At 43.0% G+C, this 24062-nt stretch overlaps 1 protein-coding gene across 24 annotated transcripts in view; it reads left to right on the forward strand.

Moving 5' to 3' along the window:
- The window catches only part of TPD52L2 (TPD52 like 2), a 129383-nt gene that overhangs the window by 53616 nt on the left and 51705 nt on the right, over positions 1-24062 (forward strand). For 6 of the 24 annotated variants that reach the window (XM_086932781.1, XM_086932767.1, XM_086932772.1 and 3 more), the window contains exons 3-5: positions 7695-7843; positions 18164-18223; positions 21474-21575. In XM_086932781.1, coding sequence (XP_086788907.1) covers positions 7695-7843; positions 18164-18223; positions 21474-21575 — 311 coding nt within the window. Of the gene's footprint in view, positions 1-7694; positions 7844-8950; positions 9011-18163; positions 18224-21473; positions 21576-22524; positions 22582-24062 lie in introns of all 24 variants that reach the window. The other 18 variants (XM_086932765.1, XM_086932762.1, XM_086932764.1 and 15 more) reach the window with 5 other exon arrangements.

Raw genomic sequence — 24062 nt, forward strand, 5'->3', positions numbered from 1 at the left:
CACTAATTCCATTAGTGGTTCGAAAACTACAACAACATTCAATGACCATGATACTAGTGGCACGCACGTGGGCACGACAACCGTGGTTCACCACGCTCCTGCAACTATCACAGGTGCCACATCAAAAGTTAAGAATATTACCCATGCACCTTACACAGACCCATGGAGAAATAATGCACCCAGATCCCAAACAATTGAACCTAGCGATCTGGCTCCTGAGGTCATAGAATTTGGATACTTAAATTTACCTTCAAACTGTATGGAAATCATTAAGCAAGCAAGACATCCTACCACCAGAGCATGCTATGCAGCAAAGTGGAAAAGGTTTGTTGTATACTGTAACAGTAACAACATCAACCCTCTGGACGCATCCACAAAAAATATTATTTGCTACTTACTACACTTACAGCAATGTAACCTTGCTTATACCTCCATTAGAGTACATCTTGCAGCTATAGCAGCGTACCTGCAAAACAGGCAACATCTATCCCTGTTTAGAGTGCCAGCAATAAAAGCCTTCATTGAAGGCCTCAAAAGAGTCATTCCACCAAGACTACCGCCTTCCCCGGTTTGGAATCTCAACATAGTACTCACCAGACTAATGGGACCACCTTTCGAACCTATGCATAGGTGTGAAATACAATTCCTTACATGGAAGGTGGCCTTCCTTATAGCCATTACCTCCCTCAGAAGAGTGAGTGAATTACAGGCGTTCACAATACAAGAACCATTCCTACAGTTACACCAAAATAAAGTGGTTCTTTCAGCATTCCACATCAATCAACCAGTGGAACTACCAGTCTTCTTTCCAAAACCACAGACTGTAGCAGAAAGGGCCCTACATACATTAGATGTCAAAAGGGCAATATTGTGTTACAAAGAAAGAACACAAACTTTCAGGAAAACCAAACAACTATTTATAGCGTTTTCGCCAAAACAAAAGGGCAATCCTATCTCTAAAGCAGGCATTGCTAGGTGGATTGTAAAATGTATACAAATCTATACTACTATTATAAAGAGAGAACTGTGTCCTTTGAGCCAGGTGAACTCGAAAAGCACACCCCCAATCACAACACCCAATACAGCGTTGGAAAGGGGAGGTCCAGGAGATGGGCATAGGCTATAGAAAACCACACCATATACATTAGGGGGGGACGTTAGGGGAAAAGTAGTCCATATGGGCGTATGGATACAGTGATTGCGCGCGGCGTTCGGCGTCGTCACAACGCTTGCGAGAGGTGCAATGGCGTGTGGGCGTGACGTCACGTCAACGCGACGTTCGCTGTCTTTCCAAGACCACAGACTGTAGCAGAAAGGGCCCTACATACATTAGATGTCAAAAGGGCAATATTGTGTTACAAAGAAAGAACACAAACTTTCAGGAAAACCAAACCACTATTTATAGCGTTTTCGCCAAAACAAAAGGGCAATCCTATCTCTAAAGCAGGCATTGCTAGGTGGATTGTAAAATGTATACAAATCTATACTACTATTATAAAGAGAGAACTGTGTCCTTTGAGCCAGGTGAACTCGAAAAGCACACCCCCAATCACAACACCCAATACAGCGTTGGAAAGGGGAGGTCCAGGAGATGGGCATAGGCTATAGAAAACCACACCATATACATTAGGGGGGGACGTTAGGGGAAAAGTAGTCCATATGGGCGTATGGATACAGTGATTGCGCGCGGCGTTCGGCGTCGTCACAACGCTTGCGAGAGGTGCAATGGCGTGTGGGCGTGACGTCACGTCAACGCGACGTTCGCTGTCCGGACCGGAGCGCAGGAAGGAGCAAGGGAACAAAACAAGACATGCGGGGAGGAGCGGTGGCACGGGACCGACGCACAACATTGGAGTTCCCAGCGCGGGGAGGAGCGGCGATGCTGGTGGGAGCGCAGGAAGGAGCAAGGGACACACACCCGACATGCGGGGGTGAGCGGCGGCGCGGGAGCTGGTATGTACGCTCTGCTGCTCCCGCTAATGGCCGCTCTGCTGCACGTCTCCTGCAGTGGTGCGACCCCCAGCCCCTTCTGCCCCGGACAACGTCTGGGCGGGCTGCTAGTATGTTACATAAAAGCAAAAAGGACATTAACTGTTCCTCCTAGAGCTCATTCTACACGTAAACTAGGGATTCTTAGGAAACATTCCCCTAGATGACATATGCAAAGCAGCAATTTGGGCTACACCGCATACCTTCACAAAACACTACTGTGTTGATGTGCAGGCAACACAACAGGCTAGAGTGGGCCAGGCTGTACTAAAAACTTTATTTCAAACTGTTGCAACAGACACTGGTGACCACCGCTAGGGAGGTAACTGCTGTATAGTCTATTCATAAATGTACCATCTGCAGCCCATATGCCTCGAACGGAATATGCAACTTACCAGTATGCATCTGTTCTCGGCATAGAGGACTGCAGAGTGGTAGATGCCCTCCCTGCCTCCCCGGAAACCTGTGTCTGTTCCAACATTATCTTATTTAGACACTTACATGGGCATCTTTCTGTATTCTATCATACTACTCCATTTAACCCTACTATGGCAAAACAACCTAAGGATGGAGCCGATGCCCATGCGCACTAGCACCCAAGGGAGGAGTCATTGGTCTCGTGACGACAAAAGACTTCTCCAAGAGAAAAACAAGTGCAATCATCCGAGCCCAACACCAGATGGCGATCTATTCATAAATGTACCATTCTGCAGCCCTCTATGCCAAGAACAGATGCATACTGGTAAGTAGCATATTCCATATTTGCGAACCCTCACTCCAGTCCACGGAAACAGTAGTCGCACAGCTGTTGTGACATATTTAAAGGTTATTTATCATGTGAAATTAGTATATACGCCTTGTGTATCAGAATGATGGAAATTGTTATGGTAAACTCAGAAGTCATATTGTAGAGAGAGTCCAGGGTACTCCAATGTCTGCCCTGGAGGACCGGACCCATGCCAGATTTTTAAGATAACTATATTCATCTAAATGTAAATATGCAAAAATCTGGCACAAATCCGGCCCTCCGGGACCAACATTGGAGAACCCGGATAGACAAACCAAAAGCATTTTACATCCCAAATCCCTACAAACTGCAAGGAATTGGTCTAATCTCTACCTAATACCTGTATCTATATAGTAACAGCCTCAGAATTCTTATAAAACCTACATGATTAACTTTCTCCCGAACTAAAGTATGTCAAACCATGCACCTAATCATGCATACCTTAAACAGCCTTTGGGTCTGCAGTCAGATAATGGCCATTCAGCATCTCCCTCATGTCCCTCCCAAAGTCCTACGTCTCTTTATGCCTTTCTTCCCAGGTATGCTGTGTGAAGAGGGAGAGGAGTTGTACAGTCTTTCGTACCTGCATTGTACTGTGACTCAGTCAGATACGCCTTTGAAAGTCAAGCAAATGTATCCAACTTTGCTTCCTCCCACATTTACTCAGTGCAAGGCCAGGTGGCTTGGCACGGTCTCAAACCACATAGCTCTCTGGACAACAGAATAGAGGATTCAGCTGCACTGCGTTTTTGTTAGTGTGACTGTCAACCAGCTACTAAAATATGGCTTTATCGCTTCCACTCTCAGCCATCCACACCATTCAAAGCATTAGTTACTTAGGCTTTTAGCCTTGCACATACACACTCACTCTAAGGAGTTAGTCAGTCTGATATTTGCCAAAGAATGATGCCCGATTTGTATGTAATTTTTGTGTTTTCACGAATGTTTACTGCCCATAACAGAAGCTAACTGATCTTTCCTCATGGGCTAATGCCTTAAAATGCGGCCAGTGTTTCATATCTGGTCCTGTTTTCATAGTAGTCAACGTTGAAAAAGGAAGGTGGATCACAGTTTGTTAATGGGATTTGATTAGCTTTCGTTCCAAGACGCTAACACCCAAGAAACCTAATTCATAGCAAAGTAAGCACTCTTTGAAGCTTGTTAAAACTAAAACACATGTTGGGAAGCTTAAATTCCAACTAATATATAATGCAACGTAGCAAGCAGTATAGTAAAAGAGTCAGACAATTTTCATTTACACTGACCAGGGCTTTCACTAGAAAGGTCGGTTGAAACAGAACATAAGGAGAACATGTGGAGAAGTGTGGCTCACTGGTTAGAAGCGGCAGACACTGAAGCAGAGATCAGGCCCGGGACCAGGGTTCAATTCCCGACGCGGCAGGGTCTTGGGCTTAATGTCCGCGGACTCGATAATTCTCTCGCCTCGGCGCCTACTCTAATCATGGGTCCCACGCTGCAACTCTGGGCAATAGCTTGCTTAATCTCCACAACGGCCCCTACAACGCTGGGATGCCTGGCTTCACCTTGGGGGTGCCCAGGAGGGGCATCTCACAGGGAGAGCCAGGAAGGGTTCCACAGCGTTATACAGTGCCGGGACGCCCCGTTGCTGGGGCAGCTGTGCAATTTACAAGTATACTACATTTACATTTACATATCATTCATACACACAATACTAGGTTCATTATTCTACTGAATTCCTGCTTCCACTTAACCTGGTTCGCAACCGAGGTTGCACTTTATAATATTTCAATGTGCAAATGTACAACCTTGCGCTACACGGCTTCCGGGCCTACTTGAACCATGAAAATTAGCAAACCTATTCAATGCTACTTGAAGATTCAAGCCGCTGTAAAACATCCATATTTGATGATTATTGAACATTGTTGTGTTCTTAACCATAGGCACAATCAATAATACTGTAATACATAGAAGTAAGAGAATGATACAAATGGGATTTCATTTTACACTCTTTTCTCAACTTCCTGTCTAAGGCTGTCTTTCTCATAATACCAGTGCAATATCGTGCTCCTTTTTTATACCATCGAAACTTGTTTGTTTTTTTTCCTTTTAAAAATGCCCTGTTTTGGCTGAAGAGGGGGAAATTGAAGATTCTTCTAAAGTGGATGACATACAAAAAGGGAAGGAATTTACAGCTTTGTAAAGGTTACACATCATTGTCTTGGGTCAGGGCAGAGAGCTATTCAAGGTACCCTAATAAAACCACAAAGTTTGGCATACCCATTGAAGTGATCGAGTGCAGCCTCTCAAGCTTTCTTTACAGGTTACAAGAATGCACTTTTACTCAGACACAGGACATGGGAATCGCTTATCAGCAAATTTTGCATCTTGTTTAAGGACCTAAATAAGCTTTATTGATGTAGTGCTAATTAAGTACTATTCTGCTGAACTTTTAGAGCAGTTTGTTTTTGTGGTTTTATAGGGAGGCTGTCTTTGTTTATTTTTATATCACCAGGTTTTGGTACTTTTCTGTGCTAAAGTGGTGTTGCTGTGTTCTCATCCTGTACAGTAGCTTGTACTGTAGCGTGTACTGGTAATTGTAACCAGCCTTTTGTGTGAGTCCAGAGGCAGGATCACCTAAAGAGAGTAGGATTGCTCTCTTGAGAAGCTGGAAAAGTCCTGGGTTTTCGGTAGTGAGGGGTTTCTGTGTAAATCAACATATTGAGAAACTAGATCTTATTTAAACACCTATTTTACTACTGTATGCTGGAAACATTCCTTTTTAAAAAAACATTTTTTTTTAAGTAGTGTTGGCTCTGGAAACTTTTACTCAGTGGTTTGTAGGTGACCAGGAGTCCAACTCACCCACTAACTAGTGCCCTGCTTCAACATGGTGGCACTCCAAAAGAACACTTTCTGGATCTGTAAAAGAACAGAAGAGGGCTGGGCCTGTTATCTGTGACCTGATATTAGCCTTGAAGGATTGGACCTGCTCCCTCTTGTATCCCGGACAAAGACTTGGATCACAAGGGTCATATGGCTGACCTCCTGGTCAACTTACAGGGGTACCATAGACTGCAAGAGGCTTTTTTCCTGGAAGTACCCAGCTAACCAGTGGCAACTTGACCTGTTCTGGACCTTGCTGTTGGCTTCTGCCTGACAACCTGGAAACCTCTACGTGCCCTTCCCTGATGTCCCGGGGCCTTGAGAGTGTGCTCCTTTATTTGTTGGGCACCAGAAGAAAGTTTGGAACCTTTGCGCCTAGTGCTCCATCGCTGTTGGCCTCAAATCACACCTAGGTCCTGGGCTACCTCTTCCACAGGCTATCATTGGTGCTTTGTAGGGCTATTTCTACTTAGAATGTTTAAAATTCATATCTCTGGTTCTACTTATTTGATTTTTATCAGTTGGATTTCAATTTGTTCATGACATTTTTCTCTTTTCTAATTAGGATTAGCATTTTTATTGTTTGGGTTTTTGGTTTTTATTGCTGTTTCGATACTGCATAAATACTTACACTTATTGCCTTAAATGAAGCATGTCTGCCCTGTGCTATGACTCCCATGGGGCTGAGGTCAGGTTAATTTAGTGGCTTCAAGGGTTCACCCTGACCAGAGTCGATTATTCCTGTAGGTGGACAATCTACCACCCCAGATAATAATGTTGCAGTTTCTTAGAGTGCTCAGTTTACTGACTTGGAAGGTTGAGTTACCATTACTGGTATTGAAGTTCATGACACGGGTTGTGTGAAATGGTGTAATTATTTAGGAAATTACATAATCATTTCACAAAATTACTCTTTTCAAGCTGTATGTTGGTAGGCGTCTTCAGTGACTTGTTCGTGCAAATGCATACTTTTCATTAAAAAAAAGTCTTGCGAGATACTAGCAGAAGAAGAAAATCTCTCAGCTGGATATTTTCTGGGCAAAATACCATAAGCTTGCAAACATTTTTTTGGGGAAAGTTCAGCGTGAAATTTCCTAAATTTCACATAATGCAAAGATTTCGCCTGTGTAGTTAAAATTGCCCTATGTAGTTAAAATATCTTCCAGGCCTCCCCGTGCCCTTCTGGTCACTGCAGATAACCAGTGGCGAGTGGTACTTCAGAGTAATTTGTTCTGGTAATGATTGGAGCATTGTAATCCTGAACCTTTATCAACATTCTCATAAACTCCAGCTGCCTTTACACACTTCTTTAAACTGAGGGATCTCTCCTGTTTACTGTGTAAGCCATGGGCCATGCTGCATGGCTTTGTAAAGACTCTGCTCTGCCTTCATCAAATGTGTGCACATTGCATGAATCCTGTTTGAATGTAACACATAATCTGTGAATGCCTCTACATGAGGTTCTGAGTTGCTGAGGTTCTTATAATATCAGATGTAGGTTACTTCAAGTTCCTTTTGCTCAATTGTTCTGTGGCCTGTGAAACTATTTTAGTCCCTTAAATAGGTGTGAAAAAATATATTTAGCGTCTTTTTCCAATGATTGAGTAAATGCTAAGCACAAACTAACCATCTACTCCAGAACTAGTTTATGATGCATTGAACCCTTGTTGTGAAGCTTTGACAGTAACTGTCTGCCGTGCAGCTGATCTGTAGATTGATGCAAGACTTTGGATACCAGCGCTTATCATGTGTAGTCCTTTGTTACCTAATTAATGTAACACACTCTTTTTGTCCCACTCTGAACGAATACTTAGTCTTCCTTTTACTACATGGCTCACTATAAATATTTACTAATGTATTCTTCATACCTCAAGCACTTGGAGTGCAATTCTTGCACATGGTAAAGATGTTTCCTGTCTACAGCTCACATAACTTCCTTCTGGAAGACATCGGCATAACCCTCTGCCATTTCACATATGTGAAGTGGCCTGCAGTACTCCTTGGTAGTTCGGTATCCTCATTTGAGTGTGTGTTTTTCTTGTGTTTCTGATAGGTGGAAGAGGAGATCTCCACGTTGCGCCAGGTGCTAGCAGCTAAAGAGAGGCACGCCTGGGACCTGAAGAAGAAGCTGGGTCAGACGCCTCTTAACCAACTGAAGCAGAACTTCACCAAGGGTCTTCATGACGTGCAGATGTCCAACGCGTGGGTCTTATCTTCTGAGCTGCTGTGTTATGTGCTTTAAAATGTTCAAATGTGTAGGGCAACAGATGTTTAAATGCCACAGGTTATTCCCACCATGCTGTGACTTGCCCGTTGGGCTTAGGGTATGTCAGTCATAGTTGTTCAATGCCCTGCTTGCGCGCAAGCTACCAAACACCCTCTTGTCCAAACACTGCAGGAAACTTGAGAGCAAGCCTCTGGCATTGAGCTCCTTTACTGATTTTAGTGATTTTCAAGGGAACGTTGACTGCTTGAAGTATAAAGGTTACTAATATGAGGATGGTGGCTGGGGAAGAGCAGTCATGTAGTAACGTAATGCTTTTGGTTTTGCTACAAGTGGTGCTTTTCTTCACCATTTCGCATGAACCCGCATTCCTCTATCACTTACAAAGTCTTCATATTAATGGGGAAATAATGTTCCACCGATGGCAATCTATATTGAAAGAGGATACTCCACGGACTATTATTGCTCAATTTTTTTTAAGTACACTTACCGATTTTTTTGTTTTTTTTGGACATTTTTTATTGTCCAAGAAACCACAAATTCGGGGGGAAATGTTCAAGTCTCAATCATGAATCGCAAGTGTTTTGTTTTTACGTGTAATGCTCAATTTAAACTGTGCTCACTTGTCTAACATTTGTGCTGCCAGCAGCTTAGGTGGGGCATTTCCTCTCATTTTAGTCTGCCATATACTTTGTGACAAAAGGTCCTGCAGGCCCTGATCTCTTGCTGAGCTGACATCGCAGATTACCCACCGTGCATCTGAAAACTACTGAACATGTTGCTGAGCAGAGGTCCTTTTGACTTCCTGCTTCCGAGAACTATGAATAAAAATGAAATGCACATAAGGCATCTTGTTTTTTTTTATAAATGAAACTTCTGATCAATAGTAATCTCTCTTAATTACTCTTTGACTCACTTTCATGCCCAGTCTTCTGAGCTGATATTCACTGACTTTCGACTTTACTTTCTTCTTAGCAGGAGTGACATTAATGGAGTTTAATTTAAGCAGAGTATTCTTAATTGGTTCTCTTCTCAACATTTTTTTCCAGTGGCCAGTCATTTCATGTTAACACTTTTCTTTCTAGCTATGTGAAAACGTCAGAGACGCTGGGGGCGTGGAATGAGAAAGTAACAAAATCTGATGCGTGAGTTCTACATCTGCCTGGCTTGGTATCCTTGTAGAGTGCAAGCGAGCTGCTACCTGGACTGTGGCTGCAGAATGGCAGGAGTTTGACTTTTTGCTTAATACTAACCGCACGTGCAATAACCAAACTTAGCACACATACTTATTCAGTCAGTAATGAGTCTCCGGCTAAGCTTTTATGCCCAGTACTCTTGTGCCTGAGATGTCAAGACTTCCTACTGCCTTTTGGTTTTATGAAGTTTATTATATTAATTTCCCTACTGCACCTTTAGCTGAGGCAATTTTCTTTGGCATTATTTTGACATGACTTCATGGTGGCGAGCAGGAAAGATTCAGAGACTCTATCTCACCTGCCTCATCTTCCAGTATTTGGTGATTGAATCCATAGTCTCTGCCACAACCAGAATAAATGCCCATTTTGTGGGCAATGGACTGTGGGTGCAGTAGGAGGAGAATGTCAGTACATAGGTTCTGGTAGAAGGAACCGAGCCTAAAAGGTTGCCCCTTTCTGCATTGCATTCTAGTCTCTAACTCCTTTGTTTACTGCCTTCTTGCTTCCCCTACTGCACCCATTACCAGTAGGTGGGATGTAAGTAAATTAAGGATCTTCCTTGTTCAGTAGCTGTAGTGCATTGCGTACAGGGGTGGGACACGCAGGGCAGTAACTCTGGTGTCCACCACCCTTTAGTGCAGTTCCCAAGACACTGCCATCACCTTCCAGTGATGGAGTAGGCACAATTCCATCATTGCAGCAATAAAGGTAAAAAAATCTTTTGATACTGCATGAAACTAGTCAGAGGGAAAGGATTGTTTGCCTGTGACTCGCGCCACCTTAAGGCACGTTTTTAGTCTATATTGGTTCCTTTTTTTCCTGGGAAGAGGGTAGAATAGGGATTGCAGCTTTTTCATAGACCCACCTTCCATGTGTTTGGTGATGTTTGCCTTCCATTTGAACTAGGCTTGGTACAGTTTCTCTTTGTATATGCAGTGCACTATAAAACATAGAAGGTACTGGCATTGTACCTGGATGCTTTCAAGGTGTGTTCATCCAGGAACTGTTACAGAAACAAGAATTTGTGTGATATACATTTTGTCTGGCACGGATTAAAGATTGGCAGAGGAAATTGGTTTTAAATTTCTTGTTAAATGGTAGCCAACCGTGTTCTACATTTTTGTGAAAGTTTGTTCAGAGAATTGTTCACTTGGTAGCCAGAATATGTCCATCCCTGCAGTTTTCCAGAATTTTCAGACTATGCAGCAACTGGAATGTGAGTGTACTTTCAATAGGTTGTCTGTGGTGGAAGAGAGGTTGCTAGAGTTACATCTTAATTCTGTGAATGTTAACTTCTATTAGTGGCTTTGTAGCACTCTTGTTGTCAGTTGCTTGCGGTGTAGGGGAGGAAGAGTTCTTTGAGCTGAATCCAGTGTTTTAGCATAATGTTATCAGGAAAGCGTGGACCTCCTCAAATATTTTTAACTTGAGGTGAAATTCTTCCCTTTGTGTAGAGTCTGTTTGTCTAGTACCTTCAAACAGAAGTGGTAGTTTAGGAACATGACCGTCTTGCCTTTCTCCTTCCTGACGTACTCATTACAGCTCAGTTTCTCCTTCTCCCACGTGAGTTTTGTGTTTTGTTCAGTGTGAAAGAAAGTTTAATGTCTATAAGGGACTCGTAGATGGAATGTGCCAAAATGACTTCCCATGTTTCATTCTTTAAGTGTTTCTTAACACTTTAACAGAGGTACGATTTACCGCGGTGTGCTGAAGATTTTAAAAACCCACTTTACATGACGAGCTCAGCTAGTCATCAGGATACGTGCGCCGTAGCGGATGACGAGCTGAGCTCGTCATCAGCAGCAAAGGGGTTAAAGTTTGTAGTTTTGCATCTTTTGACTTTACAGTCTTCATTTGTGGTTGAGATAAACTGATTAAAATTAAGAAGCCGATTTCTCCTGGACCGCACTATTTGAATATGGACTATTTGCATTATGGATATTTTTATTTGAAGTTGTGTTTGGGAACACTGGTTCCTTCTTTACCCTCTCTGCAGGTGTCCAATGTGGACCAGGACAGCCCTATTTAGGGTCTTGAGGCTCGCATGTGTGCGATGACCAGAGTAATCACCTTTATAGATGTATAGTACAGACCATTTCAGTTCTGTGCATGGGAACGTGGAGCCAGATGTACTAACCTATTTTGTGGTCGCATACAGTCTTTGCGCCTGCAAAATAAGGTTTGCTTTTACATGAATCCCATTTCACAAGTCTGTAAACTTTCACAGACTCCTAAAATGGGATTCCGAATGGTTACCGAATCGCAATTTGTATGGGCGTTTTTCCTTCCAAATTTTGATTAGTTCACAAAAACCAATACAATACATGGTAGGGACACTGAATCATAATTGCAGAGAGAGATAACATGTATACGTAACTATCACAGAATTAAGAAGTTATGTTCATAGTAGGCTGATCATATACATATATATACATGATCGGGGGAAAAACAAAGGTTACAGGGACGTAGTTGGGCTCAAATTTCACTAGTACAAAACCAGTGAAATTCAGCAGTTGTATTTACCGGACCTAACTATAAATTACGCCCCCGCAATGCATTGCTTATGACTTCTCTGTTACACCACTGATGACATGGTCAGTGACATCACTGGTGACATTATCCAGTGAGTGTAAGTATTTTCCAAGAGTTTGATTGTTAAAAATATATACTACAAAAGTTAAATTAGTATACTAGGTGTACTACTAATGAGTGATACTACTACTAACATAAATTGTCTGAGTGGCTTTGTGACTGTGTATCCGTGTGTGTGTGACTGTAATGGGGTGTGCGTATGGGTGAATAAATGGGTGTGTGATTAGCTGTGTAGAGCTTGGCTTTGTAAATGGCTGTATGGGTGAGTGAGTACGTGGGTGCCAGTCGCTCTATGGGTGAGCGAGTGGCTGTATGGATGGGTGAGTGGATGTGGGAGTGACTAAGAGTGATTGGGTGTCTGAGTTGCTGTATGAGTGAGTGAAAGTGTGTAAGTGGCTGTATGGGTGAGAGAGTGGCTGTTTGAGTGGGTGCTTGCTTAATTGAGTTGGTGTTTGAGTAGCTGTGTTGGAGAGCAAGTGTCTGAATGGCTGTATGGGAGAATGAGCGGATGTGAGTGCTTGTATGGATGTGTGAATGGGTTTGTAAGTGGACATGTGGGTGTGTGAGTGACTGTTGAGAGACTATGAATGAGTGGGTATGTGAATGGCTATATGGGTGAGAATGTGGCTGTATGAGTGACTGTATGGATGACTGGTTGTGTGAATACTTGAATGGGTATGTGAGTGGTTGTGTGGGTATGTGAGTGTGTGTGTGGGAGGTTGTATAGGGGTTTGAGTGGGTGTGAGTGGTTCTGTGGATGAAGTCATCAGTGATGCCATTTGATATGTCATCAGTGATGTCACTGACCATATCTGAGTAATGTAATATGTGAGGTAATGTAATATGTGAGGTCATAAACAGTACATTGCGGGGGAGTAAGTTATATTTAGCTAAGGTAACTATAACTGCTTAATATCACTGATTTTGTGTGAGTGAAATTTGAGCCTAAATATAATGCCCCTGTAACTTTTTTCCCCAGTGAATTTCTTATTTTTTATTAATTCTTTACTGTAACCTTTGGTGTTTTTTTAAAGTAAATTTCTATGTTTTTAAAAATGTTGATTTCCTAACTGTAACACTACCCTTTGAGTACATGAGTGTCTGAATAGGTCTGTTAGTGGCTGCTTAGGTGTCTGGGTGTGTGTGTGTGTGTGTGTGTGTGTGTGTGTCTGAGTTGGTCTGTGAGTCCGTGGATGAGTCTGAGTGGGTCTGTGAGGGAGTGTGTGAGCCAGAGTAGGCCTGTGACTGGGTCAGAGTGGGTGTGTAAGGTGGTCTGTGAGTGGGTGCTGGTGTCGGAGTTGGTGTCTGCGTGAGTGCATGAGTCTGAGTGGGTTTGTGAGTGGGTGCATGTGTGTGTCATTGGGTCTGTAAGTGAGTGCCATTGAATCTATAAGTGAGTGTGTTAGTCAGAGTGGGTCTGTGAGTGTGTGTGTGTGTGTCCGACTGCTCTCTGTATTGCCATCTGTTTTGCCTTTCCTGCCTTTTTTTTACCCTATGTTTTGCCTTTTCTGCTCATTGTTTTTGCCCTCTGTTTTGCCTTTTCTGCTTGTTTTTTTTGGCCTCGTTTTGCCTCGTTTTTTATTCCCCAGGGCCCACCATAATTCAACGGGGTAGGGGGCCGAGAGGCCTTCCTCCCCAGGCCTATTTAAGCCCTGGGGATCCCATCCACTAGGGCCCGTCCGAAATTCAGTGGGGGACAGGGACAGCTTTAGGGTGGAGCGACTGGTGAAGCCGCGTCTAACGCTAAGTTTGGGGGAGGGGGCGCTGTGGTGTCAAGAGATAACTTATCGGTTTAAAAGTACCTGCTGCAGAATTCCTTGTGTCCACCAGATTTTAGACAACAATAAAAATGCCAAGATCAGGCTGGTGATTAATGTTCCTGCTGACACGAGATCAGAGTTTTGTCTAGTGGCAGTTTCTATTCATGATAAAGCATCTCAGAGGGTTAATATGCCTGCAGCAAAGAACGTTTACCATGCATATCACATTTTTTGTGTGGCTAGCTCAGTGGGTTACTGCTTAGAAGGGGGGGGGGTTGTCTCATCGGGCGGCACCAGTGTTAATGCGTGCCCTATTGGGGGCAAGCTGCCCCCTCTCCCTGCGCTGATTTCACCCTGGGGACCCCATCCTCCTGCGCCTGGCCTTAATGCAGTGGGGTCCTGGGGACAAGCCATGTGTCTCTGGGTGTCCTGGTCTTAGCCAGGGAACCCAGTGTGCATGATGGGGACGGTGGTGGGAGCCTCAAGGTCCCCGCAGTCTCAACTGACTCCTGTGGGAGCCAGCATTGCTGCTGCACACAGGAGGCTGCTGTAAATGCAGTTTCCTCTGTGCAGGAGCAATAGTTTTATCTCTTTGTCTATTGGCAGGGAAAGAGATGAAACCTCCGCTTCCAGAAGGTGGAACTGGAGTGTTTGCTTTTGCTTGGCGGGAGCTGTCCGCTTCCGGCAAGCATAACTAAACAGCTATGTCCTTGGAGTAGGTACCTCGGGACAAAGCAGGAGTTGGCCCGGGGTGGGGGGAGGGGGGGGGGGGGGTGGCATTCACCAGGGCCATATATGGCTCCAGAAAGGGGGCCATGCGCCCCCTCCCTCCTTTGTTGTTCACCGAAGAGGTGGTGGGAGGTCTGTGTGACCCGGCACAATTATTCTACTCGCCCCGGGAGGAGGGTAGGGTGGTGGCCCCTTATGCCCCCTCCTTTTTTTTTTTTTTTTTTTTTTTTTATCAAATGCCCTTGGGATCTGGCCCACCTGGGGGCCCATTTCAAAACAATCATGTGAGCCCCTGCGTGGTTCTCTTCTTCCCCCTGCTAATTTGGGAAATTTTGCTGCAATATTTTTTGTTTTAAAAAAAATCAAAAAAGCTTTTTTGCAAGACGAAGGTTGAGAGCCAGGGTATTCCTGCCTTGCCTCATTTTATTTTTTTCTCAGTTTTCTTTTTGGGACTCGGCTGAAGCAGGAGTTTGTCATCATTTGGAAAGACTTTGCGATCCCAGATAAACAAATGTGAATTTCCCATAATAGCTCCCAAACTACTGAATGGATTTACATCAAATAACAAAAAGCGTAATCTGCGAACCAAAAGCTACCTCTGCCAAATTTTGTGTAATTCTGTCCAGCAGTTCGGGCTGAAGAGGCTATGGGAAACGCACCTTTTTTTTTTTTTAACTACCACCCCACCTGCTTTTTTTTTTTTTTTTGGGGCCCTGCTTGCCGCATCACCCCCAAAACTGTCCACGTGCAACAAGAATCACCGGCACACTTTTTAAGGAAAATGTCACGAAGATTCATTAAATTACTCCAAGATATAGCCAATCAAAAAACTATTTTCCTGTAGCAAACATCCATATCCCCTCAAAACTCGAAGAAGAAAAGAACGGGTACAGACCACAGGTTGGCTCGTGAAATTAAGGTGCTGTTTTATTCTCACCACAACTACCTTTGCATGACTCGTTTCGACCGGGTCACCCCAGTCTTGATCACGTGTGTGTGTGTGTGTATATATATATATATATATATATATATATATATATATATATATTAGTCAGACTGCGCAAAGAGGAAGACATCATAAAAAAGAGGAAGGCATACAAATTTCAACGAGATAAGACTGACTACCAACAGGGCCGTATCTTTACTTTCGCGAAGAAATTTAACGCCATGAAAGCCTCAGACTTCATCTGTACTTCCCACTGTCCCAATGCTCCAACCAGCGTCTTCGCTATCGGATCTCAGCTCACTACCCGACAGTGAGTCAGACACTGAGCACAGCAGGAATGCTTCACGCTTGGGGTTTACCAGATTTTCCCTGGCGCAAGAGGTGGACGGCTTGCGTCAGGACTGGTGAGAAGCCTTGCGACCCAGAAGGCCAAACTTGAACAGCGCAAAAGAAACCACCAAAGGCGCAGAAAACGCAGACAAGCAGGCCTCAAATGGCAAACCCAAAAGATGAAATTACACCAACTGGAGATGGAACAACAAAATATGAACCTGTCTCACTGTAATGAAGAGCACAGCACTTCTGACCCGTCTGTTCTCAATCTCACTAATACTGCCTTAAGCCAAGCTGAACTACGAATCCTTTCGCTTGGTCTAACCTTTAGCCCAGCCAGTAACTTTAATTATGCAAAGACCAGGATTGATCTTTACAAGTATACTCGCAAATTAAAGTTACAGAAATTTTTGATGTGCAATAAGTTCCATCCCAAACCCAACTCAACACCAACCGCAGACATGCCACCAGGACTGTTTGTTAATGATTTAGATCTGTTGCAAGACCTACAACATCTCCACAATGAAATTCCTAGCTTTGGCAGATCAGAAGAACATCTAGTCTTAAATATCCCTGGTAATACCAAATTCAAACCTAAATCTACCTTCACCCCTCTAATGTTGCACGATAACATTGACGTTTTCCATGAACTCTCCATCTCGGAAATTAAAAAACTTTATGCAACTACCCTACGAGAAAAGCGTAAATACTCCGCACAAAATAGCTGCTATTTCCAACTTGTCAAAAAGCTACAGGAGGATGATAACATCATAACCCGCCAATCAGACAAAGGGGGAAACGTAGTTCTGTGGCCTCGATCATTATACATGGAGGAAGCCTACAACCAGTTGAATGATCCTCACTGCTACAACTGCTGTGGTGTGGTCACCGTTAAAAAAGCTCAAATGGAATTTTATTCACAACTGATGGCCTGGAGAAGCTCTGGGTTACTGAGTCTAGACGAACTGAAGTTTCTCAAGAATGAGCATCCAGTAACTCCCGTTTTCTACCTTCTCCCCAAAGTCCATAAGAACCCTGAAAAACCACCTGGCAGGCACATCATCTCTGCGCGCAATGGATTTTTGCAAAACACCACTGTGTATATTGACGCTTTTCTACAAGAACATGTCAAGGCCTTGCCATCCTATGTACAGGACACAGGTGACTTTTTAAGGAAACTAGATGGCCTGACATGGGACTCTGAATATTGGCTGATAAGATTGGATGTTTCATCCTTATATACCAGCATTCACCACCTTGACGGTTTAAAGGCAGTACAACACTATTTGGGGACGAGGCCTATCCATATGTTTGACCACAACAAAATGTTGGTTGCCATGATTTCCTACTGTTTGCACAATAATTTCTTCATGTTCTGTAATCACTATTTTCAGTAGGTCTGGGGTGTAGCCATGGGGGCCTCCATGGTGTACATCACAACATCTTTTTAGAACATGTGGTGTAATGGTACCACTATATCGATGATATTTAAAGTGCTTGATTTTGGTAATTCGGTGTAAAATTTAGGGCAATTCATGACTCGCTGTTTCCATCACACAACTAAATAGTTTTCCTGAGAAATATTGAAGAAGGTAAGAACATGGCAAACTCTGGTGTTTTTGGAAGGCATTTGAAGATCAGCTTAGCTACAATGTTAGGGGTGGAATTTTGGAATATGGGGTATTTTTCCAATGGTTTGTAATCTATGAATAATGTGCAGTATAGCCATAGTGCTCCAATCAGTAGTTTCTGTGGTTCAGTGTGCCAGCTTCACACCTTAGAACTCTTCAGAAATTATTTATTAATGTGGCTAGCCCAGTCCCCTGGTTATGCAGCCTACCGAGGATTTATGGTGGCTTTATTTCTCAAAGAGCTTGGGGATGAGTGGTGTCCTTCATTAATTGGGATTGAAGACATGCTCACAGGTCTTTCTTAATAGAAAATGTATCGCGGTCTAGACTTTCATACTCCACTTTTATGTTTGACGGTGGGGTTACTGTTACAATAATTCTCTGGCACAGGAAGCAAAAACTCCTTCAGAACATCATATTAAGGTTCATTTGGTTTATTTTGGGTAATTTGTGATGTCCTTTCAGCCGAAGCTCTGGTGCTGTGCAGCAGGCACTTTGACCCAAAGTGCTTTACACTAGTGACTTCAAGAATAGTCACAGCTGAAGCTACTCCGGAATAGCTGCTGACATCCACATTTCCTTCTTGGAAATAGCTCCTGCAGACCTTTTTAAGGTGACATCAAGTTATGGTCCGTATGCACCAGCCAACTGTGATATTAATCAGAAGCCCTTACTCTTTCTTGAGTAGGATACTTTTAAAGTTAATAATAAACAAGGTTCTGTTTTAGAAACCAGCATGGCTGCTCAAGCCAGCAAACAAACTGATTCATGCCCACAGCAGTGCTCCCTCTTTAAATGAAGATACCCATAAGTTTCCATCTTCACCACCCTGAAATTTCTGAAGGAAGTGTTAGCCACAGATGGCCCAGGATCTGGACACTATCCTTTCCTTTGTGGGAATCCAAATCTTTCCTGCACTTGCCTGCCTTCATCTTGAATTTACCTTAATTATGTTCCTTTTTTGATGTCCACAGTGGCTGGTGGGCAGCATATGAAAGAGGTGATGTTTCGATCTGTGGATAGCCTTGAAAGAGGTGATGTTTCTATCTGTGGTAGCCCCCTTGGCTACCATTGTCTCTAACTCCCCCATTTTGTCCCATTGTGTTTATAGATATGTGTCAGCCACCAGCACACTGGAGGAATGGAATGAGAAAGTTGCCCAGTCAGAAGCGTGAGTGTCTGTCTTGGTAAAACCAGCTTCTTTCAGCCACTCTGGCTACTACAACTAACTTCATGTTTTGGGCTCAGTGGTTCCATTTATTTTCCGGGCTGCACAACACAAAATGATGACTGAGGGAAACATTTTGTGACTACTCCCATCACAACAGGGAATTTACCAGCAGCAGGGCAGGCTGAATTTTTGTTTACCATCCTTTGAATATTCTCATGCTGATTCTGGTCTGTTACTCCCCCAAGCTGCTTCCCCCTTCGGTGGATTGTTTTTCGTATCTATTGCACAGATATCACAATTATCTAGGCGTGAAATGAGCAGACCTCTGTATGCATGTAAATCCATATATATTCTTTATTGCCTTAAAACAAAGCTCATTAACTACTGGAGTAGTTAGGTGTCCAAAACCAAGTGCTTGTTGTCATTTTGTTCGTTACACACATCCCTGTTGCCATCTGGCAAAAGCTTGATAAATGACATTAGTGGGGGGTATTAAAATGGCTGTAGGAACATTAATCAAGCATAGTACACGAAATGGAAGACTGAAAATTCATCACATGCAAACCAGTTATATAGAAACACTGATGCTAGGACTTCAACTTTGTTGTATACATACACCAAATTGTAAAGTCTAGTTTTTTCCATAGTTTTATTAGAATTTGTCCTTCATAACAATGTGATCTTTGCATAACAAGTTAATGTAAAATGGGTAGCCTTGCAGTGTGCTACACACACTTTGATTAGAAATACATGTAGGCGAATTTTTAAAAGTAATGAATAATTCAAAAATATGTATCCTGATGTAGACTTTACCGACTATGGGCCTGATTACGAGTTTGGTGGACAGGGTTACTCTGTCACAAATGTGACGGATATCCCGTCCGCCGTATTACAATTCCATTATATCCTGTAGAACTTGTATTGCGGTGAACAAGATATCCATCACGGTTGCGATGGAGTAACCCATCCGTCAAACTCTTAATCAGGCGCTATATGGTCAAAACACTTTCATACTTGTAAAATGCTGAATGAACATTTGATTTTCTGTTGACAACTGATATGCTCCTTACAGAGTCAGTTAAGATCAGTCGCAAAAGATTGTGGACCTTTGAAATATGTAACTTTTTCACAGATTACATGGTTGTGCACAAAGTGACTTTCATGCTTACTGCGGCATTGCATATTGCCCTCCTAAAAGTCACTCTATCACCTATGATCAGCTGGGGTGACTGTGCCTTTGACGCTTTTGAAACATTCAAAAGATTTGTTTTGTTTTTTAAGTTGTGTAATGTTTTTATCACTTACACTTGAAATTATTTAAAATATTTAGTTGTCTTTTTTTGTGTATTTGTTGTTGATGTTTTATTATTGTTCTGGAGTTTTTTTTCTTGGTGGCCTTGGCAGTTCAGGCACAACCTAAAACGGCAAAGCAAGGTCTTTGTAATTGCAAAAGGACTTTGTGGTTGAATGTTGGGAGGTATGCAGGTAAATGTTGAGGTAGGAACAGAACTTTTTTGAGTATAGTTATTGAAAGCTGAACTACAGCTTGTACTTGCCAGTGATGTGTGTAAGGAAAGTGATAGTTGAGATTAAAGTGGATCAGTGGAGTTGAATGCGGGTAACCTTTATATACAGTTTAGGAAATGGGAGCCAATTTTATAAAGATGAGTTTAGGTTCTTCTACTGAGCACCGTAAGGAGCAGAATTTAGCTGAACTTTTATCATGAGCATGCGTAATTTACTGTTTAGATCAGTTCCTGTGTCAGGAAATCTGCAACTCAAGAGCTTCCTGCCCAGACAAATGCATATATCTTAATTCTTCATATATCTGAACCCTGAAGACTTTGCTTCCAGAAATCCCTTGGAGGATTTCCTTGTTCACTGTCCTGCTTTCCCTTGGTCCCTTCTCGCAGAGTCCTGGTTGAGCTTAGGTTTTCTACACACTACCAACTACAGTGATCCATGTGTAGTGGGCCAGTAAAGTGACAATTTGTTCAGGATATCATTTGCCTTACTTGAAATCTCCAGCTCATTTGTTGCAGTGCGTGCCTTTTCATTCAATTGCATGGGCTTCTCCTTTCCTCACTCTTGAAGCAAAGGATGCTGATTGAAGGTCACAGATTATGGAATAAACACTGCCTTCCTATATAAGGAACATATGTCCTTTTCTTGTATGTTCTGCTATGTTTGATGGCCTTTAAACGGATCCCTGCAAGGCCCTCCATTCTCTGAGGTGGTTGGTTACAGTTATAGGAGGAGGGCAGGATTTAAATCAGGACACTTCTTTCCTAAAACAAAACCTTTCACCACTTAGTGCTATCATGGTCGCCAGTTTGAACTAGACGCTTGCCTTTTATTAATGTTTGTATTCATGGTTTGAATGGCTTTGTCTACTCTGCACCTGCACGTTTACTGTAATATACAAACCAAGTTGCAGGAAAATAGGAGGCCAGAAACAAAACACTAGTCTACTCGTCCTACAGCCAGTAAGATGCAGGATCACATCTCCCTGATGCAACTTAAGGGTAGAGTGGGGTATGCTATAGATGAAGTGTCTGTGTGTCCCTATACCTATCCATTTGCTTTTGGTGTGTGATGTACACATCTATTGTTTTATGTTCCTGGACATAAAATCTCAAAGGCTTCTGCCCACACTTTCCTTTTCTTTTTGTTTGACGGAGCCAGTGGCATGCACCAATCTATGTAATAGGTGGCTTCTCTTATTTTCGGCTGAGCAAAGCTGATATATTTCCCATAGTTGTTATGATGGGAGATGAGATGCATCTATAGGCTTGCTCGCTCTCGGAGGTCTGTTACTAACACTTATCCTAGCTGGACTGCCGTTTCAATCTGTGGTGGATGTGAGAAGGTGGCTTGCACTCTTTGAGACCTGGGGTATTTAGAGCTGGATGGTGGTGAATCTATTATTTTTCATTCATAACATGCTAATCTTATTTCTTTCATTTCCCCCCTGGTTGTTTCTGGGATTTACTCTGTGACCAGGTGACAAGCAAGTTTCATGTGATGTGGGTCTTGACCCTATTAAGCATTTCTTTTGGTACCTTAGTTGTGCGCTGATCCAAAATGTGAAATATATTATTATACAAAATTTAGACCAATATATTAATTGGAAATGAGAAACTGAAGCTCTGGTTCAACTCCCTCCCCATCACACAAACACTTGCTTGTCATCTCTTTACTGGAAACTCACTAGAGTGCACTCAGAGTTCTGTTTCTTTTCTCATTGCAGGTACAAGAAGACCTCGGAAACACTGTCACAGGCGGGACAGAAGACCTCTGCTGCACTTTCTACTGTGGGCACTGCCATCACCAGGAAACTTGGTGATATGAGGTAGGCCTCTCAGAAACCTGAAGTCTTTTTTCCCACCTTCAGACTGAGGTGTACATAGATTGTTTTTTTTTTTAACATCCTACCTGGGAGTCTTCCAGTACAGAGATCAGAGTGGGAGGCTTTTGATGCGTGGCCCAATGTAGCACCAGAAAATATTTTACAAAGTATCTGGGAAGCTTGGTAGCATTGGGGTGCTAGTGTCCATGGTGAGCAAACACTGCAAAGGCAGTAGCGGCAATTGAGGCCTGATTCAGTAGACTCCTTGACTCTCTCAGGACTAAGGGGAGTTGTAGAACTGCAGACCTGTGTCTCAAATACCCCTAACACTGAAGCTTGTCTGAATTAAAAGCTGTGCTGAGAAGGCTTACAGTCATTAAGCTAAGATGGTAGAAATCTAAAATGTAGCCATGGAGAGCCGCTCTGCATCAATAGCGAACAGTAGAAGTGGAAGTTAGTATTTCTTTTCTTGAAGATATAGGGGTTTGAGTATACAGGAAATTGTGTGTCTGTAATGAAAGGCAGTAACTTTGGAGTAAATGACTAATGTTTGTGTGTACTAGTTCTCATTCACGCTCGAACATGGATGATGTGGGCATATACTTGAAATGTGGAGCTATTCTCATTGTTTCTCTGTATACCTTTGTAGTGGATACATTTCATAGAAATGTGCTTCTTACAAAGGATTTGTTGCAGAATTTCAGCTGTGGGCTAACGGTGTATGCAAAGCCATAACAGCAAGGAATAGGGTAAAAAAGTACTTTCCCTCTGCCTGTGACCTAAATTGATGGTGTAATGATCATAACGTTTAATTCCTATATATTTGGAACACCCCCCCCCCCCTATGTTATTTCTCCACTCCTATATTTTGCATACAGACACTGAGTGTGTGATAATGATGGTACCCTAGTTGTGTGATGAATTGCTAACACTATCATTGGCTGGAATGCAGACTGACGACCGCACTCTTGGGCAGGAGGCCCATCCTTCAGCTGGAGGGACCTGGGTGGTAAGCATTGGCAGAAATCTCTGATCACAGGTAGCCTTACTCTCTGTAACGTCTGTCTATCCCCATGACCCACAAGATGTTCCTACAATCTTTCCCCCGCACCTGTTTAGTTATGTGCAAACTTTTAGTGGCTTTTGCCCATCTGACGCAGTCATTTGAGAGCATCTCTTACCACTGTTTGAATAGAACCTATTCCTCACTGGTGCCATATGTATGATTTATCTTCGTGCATCTTCCACAGCCTTTGTACCGTCTGCAGGCTTCCCTGTGCCACGTGTGATCAGAGATGCTTGGGTTTGCTGTGATGTGTGGCCTCTTCGGAGTATGTCCACACTCTCTATTTTTCATCCTATTACAGAGCCAAAATAACTTCTTTACACTGGGGCAATATTTGCACTTATGTACTCCTGTTAGATTCTGGTTTTTGTAGCTTTCTTTAAATGGTTCTGCCTCTGGCCTTGTTTGTTTTTCGTGTGGGATAGTGCCCTACCTACTAGATGTTTTTCAGATAGATGTGGTCTTACAAGCTCCTGTGTGGCCTGTCGAAAGGTATCCTATTCCTGTGTGCTCCCACTGATGCTATCACACACTCCTTGTTTTACTGTTTCGGTATGACTTCCACTGTGGAAAAGATCTTCTCATTCCTGTGTTTTTGTCATTGGATTCATGCTCCGTCTCCTGTCTGGATAAAGCCACCAATGCGTGTGCGCACATGCATGTGCACCTAGATATCTTCTCTGTGAGATAAAAATTCTTCCACATCGGCTCCACCTGTAGATTGTCGTTTCCCCAACCTGTGTGATCTGACTTTCTATTATGTTGTGTTTTTTCTTCAGAGTGATAAACTTGCCTTGTGGGCAAGGTCCTCCCATTTCTCTGTCTTTCTTATATGGCCTTCGCCACCCACTGTTTTCTCCTGTTCCAGGTGAACTTTCATTCCTGTGTAATTCTCATACAGGTTTCAGCCTTGCGCCCTGTTTCTTATTTTTTGTGGCACAACATCCTCTTTTTTTCCCCCCTGCAGACTCACCCTTCCAAATTTACATCGGTGTGTTGGCTGTGTGTGTTCAGCTTCCCACTTCTGTGTCCTACACAGTTGCTTGTTTTACCTTCTCCGACTTATGGGTGTTGGTCTTTGAAATGTTCGGTATGCAAGAGCGTATGTTATCACATTTATTAATGGATTCACAACCATTTAATCCCAGTTTCCATTGGGGAAGGACACTGAATTGTGTGCACTTGTAAGGCTTTGTTTCGCATGGATATAAGGTTAGGTTGTGTCCAGTGTTCCCCACACCCTCCTTCCCCCACCCAATAGATAGGACAGTGGTGCCGAACTGCACAACGTCTAGATCTGGAAGTTGGTGTTTGAAGAGATTGGAAATAAGTTCCATTATTCCATTTCCCATTCCCATGAGCCACTGAATACACATTGCCTTTCTATGCTTTTATAAACATACTAGCAAGCAGATGCACATATT

Source organism: Lissotriton vulgaris, chromosome 7 (assembly GCF_964263255.1).
Source record: "Lissotriton vulgaris chromosome 7, aLisVul1.2, whole genome shotgun sequence".
NCBI lineage: Eukaryota > Metazoa > Chordata > Amphibia > Caudata > Salamandridae > Lissotriton > Lissotriton vulgaris.